The sequence below is a fragment of the Petaurus breviceps genome, unplaced genomic scaffold (assembly GCF_028583685.1).
Source record: "Petaurus breviceps papuanus isolate PSGF00001 unplaced genomic scaffold, PetGlider_PUasm1.0 428, whole genome shotgun sequence".
Taxonomy (NCBI): domain Eukaryota; kingdom Metazoa; phylum Chordata; class Mammalia; order Diprotodontia; family Petauridae; genus Petaurus; species Petaurus breviceps.
Window position 1 is genome coordinate 1358757 of NW_027186331.1, and position 7195 is coordinate 1365951.

At 58.7% G+C, this 7195-nt stretch overlaps 1 protein-coding gene across 3 annotated transcripts in view; it reads left to right on the forward strand.

Annotated features, from left to right (window-relative positions):
• Positions 1-7120, forward strand: part of LOC138171378 (septin-5-like) — a 27885-nt gene extending 20765 nt beyond the window's left edge. Inside the window, exons 1-5 of one of the 3 annotated variants that reach the window (XM_069100830.1) lie at positions 659-865; positions 4027-4123; positions 4515-4601; positions 5270-5393; positions 6408-7119. In XM_069100830.1, coding sequence (XP_068956931.1) covers positions 779-865; positions 4027-4123; positions 4515-4601; positions 5270-5393; positions 6408-6675 — 663 coding nt within the window. In that variant the 5' untranslated portion in view covers positions 659-778 and the 3' untranslated portion in view covers positions 6676-7119. Of the gene's footprint in view, positions 1-658; positions 866-4026; positions 4124-4514; positions 4602-5269; positions 5394-6407 lie in introns of those variants that run through there. The other 2 variants (XM_069100831.1, XM_069100832.1) reach the window with 2 other exon arrangements.
• The last annotated feature ends 75 nt before the right edge of the window (positions 7121-7195 follow it).

Consider the following 7195-nt stretch of genomic DNA (forward strand, 5'->3'; position numbering starts at 1 on the left):
AGACAGAGAGGGGGAGGGACAGAGACACAGAGAGAGAGAGGGGGAGAGAGAGAGGAGGGAGGGAGGGAGAGGGAGAGGGGGGTGTCCTGGAGACCTGGAGAGAGGAGAGTATGGAGGAGAGGAATATCAGTACTTGTGAAGGCTATGGAGAGGTCAAGGAGAATGAAGACTGAGAAAAGGGTCTTGTCGCCCTCTGGAGAGGACATTTGGGTGGGATGATGAGTTGGGAGCGATTGCAGAGAGATGAGAAGGGGAGAGGGACACGAGGAAGTCTTTGAAGGATGGGTAGGATTAGGCCCTCCCTGGGGCCCTGTGAGGTCCCCTAAGTGGAAAGTCAGATTCTGAACTCAGGCCTCTGGATCCACTCAGTCCTTTTCAGGGTGAGGCTGCAGGTTACTGAGACTTCGATTTAGAGAAGGCCGTTGAGTCCTCCCCCACCTCCATTTTACAGATAAGGAAACTGAGGAGCAGTGAGGGGACAGGGTGCCTGCAGTGGCTGCTCTCTCCCTGGAGCTGCCCTCCCTCCCCTCCACAGGAGATGAGACCGGTCGGCCAGGGCTGGTCATGTGCGCAGCCTGCTCCCAGGGCCCTGGCTGTCCCACATCCAGCAGGCTCACTTGGGCATGGGGGTGGGAGAGATAGGCAGCTTGAGAGCCAGCTCCCAGCTGTCAAGTGGGAGGGGAGCACATGGGCAGGCACTGGGGAGCCAGGCAGCCAGCCAGGGAAGGAGCGAGTGTGGCCGCGCGTGGCCGTGAGCCTGTCAGAGCTGCTGGCGGGCATGGACACCCTGGTGCTGCAGGACCACCTGGCTGAGCAGCTGCTGTCACCACGGACCCAGGCCCAGAGGAGGCTGCCCAAACTGAAGGTACTCAGAGCTGGCCCCGGCCCTTGGGTCAGGGAGGCCCACAGGCAGGCTGGGCTGGGCTGGGCAGAGATGCAGCCGGCAGCCGTGGGCTTGGTTCTGGGAGATCAGCTCCCATTCATGGCTGTGCCCTCTCTGGTTCCCTGTTTGTGGGGGGGGGGGGGGCTAGAATGCACGATCTCTGAGGCTCCCCCCCCAGCCTAGAACAGGACAGGGACTGGTCTGGGCAGGGCCAGGCCAGAGGGGTATGTGGGCGTGTGTAGATGGGGGAGCAGGGATGTGTCTGTGTGCTCATCCCAGCCTCTTTATCTGCGGGAAAGGGATCCTGTCTGTCTCCAAGCTTCATTCCAAGCTGAAACATGGGGCAACATTGAGTCCAAGCCCTTCAGTTTACAGAGTGGGAAACTGAGGCCTGGGGAGTGACGGGAAGGGTGAAGGTCTGTGTGTCTCCCTGGACAGGAGGGGGTCCCAGGAGGATGGGGGAGGGGTGTGAGCCCCTGCCTCCCTCCCAACCCCCAACGCCCCGCCTCAGGCCTTGGTGACCAGTCCTGCTGCCTCTGGCCCGAGCTACATCCAGAGGTGGAGGGCGATCAGGGAGGATGGAGCCGGCCAGGGATGCTCCTGGGTAGGCCCTCTCCAAGATCTCTCCCAGCCCCAAGTCACTAATGTGATGACCAGAGGAAGCAGGCTGGCTTTGGAGTCTGCGAGTCCCTGAGTGACCTCGAGCGCGACCTCACCCCTGGGGCCTCAGTTTCCTTCCCTGTAAAACGAGGGGCAGAGGGGTTCCATGGCTATCTAAGGGCCCTTGCGGCTCCCAGAGTCCTTTTGCTTCAGTCTGCGCTCACTCTCAGCAGGGGAGGCTCACCTCCCATGGAGGGTGGGGGGTTGCAGGCAGAGAACAAGGGGCTTTCAATGGCAGCCTGAGAGTTTGCGTTCTAATCCTGGGGCAGTGGGACAACTGAGTATTTGTGGTCGGGTGGGGGCAGGCTCAAGCCGATGCCCCAGGGATGGTGTGGGCAGTTGTATGACTGGGAATAAGAGGCTGGAGGCAGGGAGACCAGGAGGGGCCCGAGGCTGGGATTCCAGGCCAGAGAGGGGAGGGTCCGAGTGAAGGGACCAGAGGCTCACTCATCGTTTGCAGAACACTGTGTGGCTTAAGAGCCCCGTGAAGGCTGGCTTTGGCCATTGTGTCATTACAAGCCTTACAGAGACCCAGGAGGTCGTGTTAGCTCCATTTAACAGGTGAGGAAACTGAGACTTGGTGAGGGTATGGCCCTGGTCATCATGTACCAAGAATTTCTTGAGTATGTGTGTGTGTGTGTGTGTGTGTGTGTGTGTGTGTGTGTGTGTGAATGAGACAGACAGAGATTCAGGTGGTTTCTGTCTGTGCCTCTGCATGTGTGAGTGGCTATCTGCATTTGGGGGCACATGGCCCCCAGCTGGGAGTCCCCAGGTTTCTGTTTGGGCCAGTCTCTATGGGAACAAGGCCACTGGGTGCTGGCCCCAGGATTTCTGGGCCCGGGGCTTCTGAGGGGATCTGCCCTTGGCTATCTCTGGTCTCCTCCTGCGAAAGAGAGGGGTCCGTCCTAGGGGCTCTGATTAAATACTGCAGCGAGGGGGTAGGGAGGGGCTGACCTAACACCCAGGCCTCCTGCCTGCAGCCTGCCACATGGGACACCGATTTGGTCCTTGGCACCCACGGGCTTCTGTGGATGAACATGGCCCCCGGAGGCCCCACCCCAGCTAGGAAGGAGGTCAGAGGGCCCCAGGGCGTCCCAGCAGGCAGGGCGGGCTGCAGAGCTGGCTCAGCTGGCCTCCTTTCTCTATATATAACTCTGTGTCCCAGCTTCTCCCACACAGAGCTGGTGCTGGAGGCTGGGACAGACAGTCTCCTGCCCACCAGCTCCGGGCGGCAGCTGCTCTCAGGAGCTGGGACACTTGGCAGCTAGGGGCGAGTGCCCAGGAATATCTGGGCTGGGGGTGGATGTCTGGCCTCTCCTGCTGCTGCTCCCCCTCTTGCTTTCTAGGGGTGGGCGTCCTCCCAGACTCTGTGCCCAGCTCAGGGCTGGGGTCCAGCCGGGGTCTCTGGGCTCAGTCTGCTCATAGCCCCATCCTTGGGCTCCAGCCTCCTGCAGACACTCATCCCCTCCAGCCTCTGGGGCCCTCTGGCTTGGGAAGAGGGGCTTTTCCTAGACTGGGAACCCCCTGAGGGCAGGACCAGAGACCATGCCCTCCCAAGCACACCCCAGCTGACCAAGCCTGAGCCCCTGATGCCCACTGCTCCCTTGCTCTGGGGTCCAGGTGGGTGCCTGAACTCAGGACTGGGAGGAGAGCATGGATGGGGAGAACCAGGCCCAAGGAAAGACAGCCTCTCCCCTTGTCTGCGGGACTCTGAGAGGTGATTCTTGGTGTGTGCACCAGATCACTGATTTCTCTCTCTCAGCCTCAGCTCAGCCACAGAGTGAAATGACTCGTCCAGGGTCACACAGCCAGAATGCACCAGAAGTAGCATGTGAACCCAGGGTGTCCTGGCTCTGGGGCAGGCTTTCTGTCCACCACTTCCAGATCCTTGCCTTAAGGTTGAAGAGCTCGCACTCATACAAGGTTCCAAAAAGTCTCAGCACTGCTAAAGCTTAAAACACACATGAAGACTTTTTGGGGACGCCCCATATTAGAGGCACCACAGTGGATAGAGAGCCTATAGTCAGGAAGACCCGAGTTCAAATCGGGCCTCAGACACTACCTAGCTGTTTGACCTTGGGCAAGTCACTTAACTGCCACCTACCTCAGTGTTCCCATCTGTAAGATGGGAATCTTAATAGCAGTTCCCTCCCAGGGATCCTGTGAGGACTGAGGGAGATACCATTTGGGAAATGAATCATGTAAAGATATCCCGTTGTTCAGGCTTGTTTGTGCTCTGGGTAACCCACTTTGTGAACTTCCGGGTGACAGATGCTCCAGGACTTTGGGGACGCCCTGCACCGACACCAGCAATCCGTAGCATTGCCGCGAGCAACTTGGGAGAGACTATTAACCTTGTTTTACAGATGAGGAAGCTGAGTCCCGGGGAGAGTCAGCTCTGCACACGCGCACACGCGTGTGTGTGCCCGTGCAGGTAGAGCCCCCGCACACGCACACGCCGATCCTCTGTTCTTCCCCTCCAGGACCATGACAAACAGTATGTGGGCTTTGCCACCCTCCCCAACCAGGTCCACCGCAAGTCCGTGAAGAAGGGATTCGACTTCACGCTCATGGTTGCCGGTGAGCGCTGCCCGGCCTGGCTGGTGCCGGCACCCCCTGATTCTGGCGGCGCCTCCGCGCCCACATTAGGATTCTGAAGTGTCTCTCCAGTCCTGGCTCCTGGGGGGGGGAGCCAGCCCAGCCTCGGCCCTCAGGGCCTTGGCAGCCTAGCTAGTGGGGGTGGGTGGGCAGAGAGGACCCAGGCCAGAGGAGGGAGATACAAGTATCAGCCAGGGAGGGCTGGGAGAGGGCGGCGGTTGGCAGGGTCATCTCGGGCCTGTTCCCTGAGGACGCCGTCCCTCCCGGGCACCTCTGAGCCGCTGCCCTTTGCTGGGACTGCCGGCCATCCCCTTGGGCATCTCTGGGCAGGGACCCAGCCCTTTGTAACTGGGGTCTCCATGCTGTGCGCTAGGGGAGTCGGGCCTGGGCAAGTCAACGCTGGTGAACAGCCTGTTCCTGACCGACCTGTACAAGGACAGGAAGCTTCTCAATGCCGAGGGTAAGTGGCAGCTTCCAGGGGACCCCGGCTCCCTGGAGTCGCTCCCCTGGCCCAGGCACTGCCCTTTAGGAACTCGGCATCCTCACTACCAGAGCCAGAAGGCCGCGTGTGGAAGGGACCTTAAGAGAGCAGCCGGTTTTACAGATAGGGAGACTGAGGGAAAGCAGTGAGCAGGACTCCTGGCAGGCTCAGTCAGTCCACACCCCTCCCCCAGACCTGACCCAGAATCCTTTCCACACTGTCCCAGGCAGGAATTAGTCATCAGCCATGGAGGTTGGAAGACCTCCGGGGAAGGTGGCCCATTTCAGCTTCAGACCACCCCGTTAGGAAGACTTTCCTCATTTCCAGCTGAAAATTCCCTCTGCAACAGTGTGAGCCCCGACTTGCCAGTGGCCGTGTCCTCAGTGGGCAGCCAAAGGAGGGAGGGAGTTCCCTGTCACTGGAGGTCTGCAGGCCACACCCTGTGGGGTGTGTGCTCAGGTGTGGGCTGTCCAGCCCAGAGAGCCCTTTCTGCAGGATGGGCCTTTGGGGACCTCAGCAGGCAGCCCGAGCCTTCCCTCAGAGAGCCCAGTGTCTTCAGCGGCCCCCTGGCTGATACCTAGACTGCCTCTAGGCCCTCACCTCTGCAGCCCGGCCACTCTGTGACCGAGGTCCCTTGGCTTTCTCAGAGAGAATCAATCAGACGGTGGAGATCCTGAAGCACACAGTGGACATTGAGGAGAAGGGTGTAAAACTGAAACTGACCATTGTGGACACACCAGGCTTCGGGGATGCTGTTAACAACACCCAGTGGTGAGCGCCAGGCCCGCAGGTGGGCGTGGGGGGGGCGGGCCTGGGGATGACAGAGCAGCCGTGGGCTGGAGGCAGCTCATCCGCATAGAGCTTGGGGCCTGGACAGATGCAGGAAGGCCCGAGTTCAAATCCTGCCTCTGACATTTCCCAGCTGTATGACCCCAGTCAAGTCACCTGACCTCTCTGCCTCAGTTCCCTCATCTATAAAATGGGATAACAGCAGCACCTGCCTCTCAGGGTTGCTGTCAAGGCCCCAAGATTGTCTTTGTAAAGCACTTTGCAAACCTTGAAGTGAGATAGAAATGCTCATAATTGTTGTTGTTAGTGAAAAGGGCCCTTGAGTCAGGGGTCACGGGTCTAACTCCTGCCTGCCCTGTGCTGCCAGGGCGACTATGGGCAGTCATACTGCTTGGGTGGGACTCAGTTTCTCTCTCTGTAAAATGGAGAGGGCAGGACTGGGTTGTGGTGGGGATGTAGCTCAGGGGGGGGGGGGGTCTGATTCCCAGCATCTCTACATATGCAACAGTAGAAGGGGTCATGGGTTTGAATCCCACTTAGGGACCTTGAGCAAGCCCTTGCCTCTCTCTGGGCCCCAGTTTCCACATCTGTAAGAGGAAGGCTTTGGACTCTGAGGTTCCCACATCTGTGATTGTCAGACCTCAAGGGTCTGTCCTCATAGGCCAGATGACCGACAGAGGCCTCTAGGCCTGACCTTCCCAAGGGAGAGCTCTCCCTTGTGTCTGAGGGGGAGGAAGAGGGTCTATCAGGGTCCAAGCCCTGCTATTTCCAGTGAGAAGATCCTGAGTCACGCTTGGGAGAGCTCTAGTCTAGGCAGGGTGGCCAAGTGGAGAGAGCCCTGAATCTGGGGCAAGGGGACTGTGGGACAAAACATGGCTCTGCCATTATGAAGTGTTTGGCCTCGTTTTCCTCTCCTGTAAGATGAGATAATCGGACCCAGAGAGGGGGAAGGGGGGAGGGGGCTGCCCACACTCAGGGGATGCCTTGGTCCCCCAGCTGGAAACCCATCACGGACTATGTGGACCAGCAGTTTGAGCAGTACTTCCGAGATGAGAGCGGCCTCAACCGTAAGAACATCCAGGACAACCGTGTCCACTGCTGCCTCTACTTCATTTCTCCCTTCGGGCACGGGTGGGTAAGCATGGCAGGTGGGCGGGTGTGGGGGGCCAGCAGGAGGGGCTCCCTGGGGAGGAGGGGGAGCCGGGGCACACTGGGAGCCAGGGGAGGGAGACAGCAAGGGTGGGAGATAGGGGAGATAGACTAAGAGGCCAACAGGGAGCTGTGGGGTCAGGGTGGCCTTGGTTCCCATCCCAGTCATCCCACCCACCGTCCACTGGCCTTTACCTACATCCCCTCCCCTCCCCTCCCTGGCCTCAGTTTCCTCCTGGCACCACGATTCCACAGATCCTCTGCCAGCGAGAAAACTGAGGGCAGACCAAAGTCAGCCTTTGTCTTTCTTTTTCTTGTCCTTTTGGAGCTTGGCTAATGTGGAAACGTGCTTGTGCTAGCACCGTATTTGTAATGGGTCTTGTTTCTCTTGCCTTCTCATTGGGAAGGGGAGGGAGACAGTTTGGAACTGGGAAAAGGGTAACTGAAGAGCCTTTGTCCTAAAGGAAGGAAGGAAGGAAGGAAGGAAGGAAGGAAGGAAGGAAGAGAGAAAGAAAGAGATAGAGAAAGAAGGAGAGAGAAAGAAGGAAAGAGAGGAGAGAGAAAGAAATGAAGGAAGGAAGGAAGAAGGAAAGAAAGAAAGAAAGAAAGAAAAGAAAAAGAAAAAGAAAGAAAGG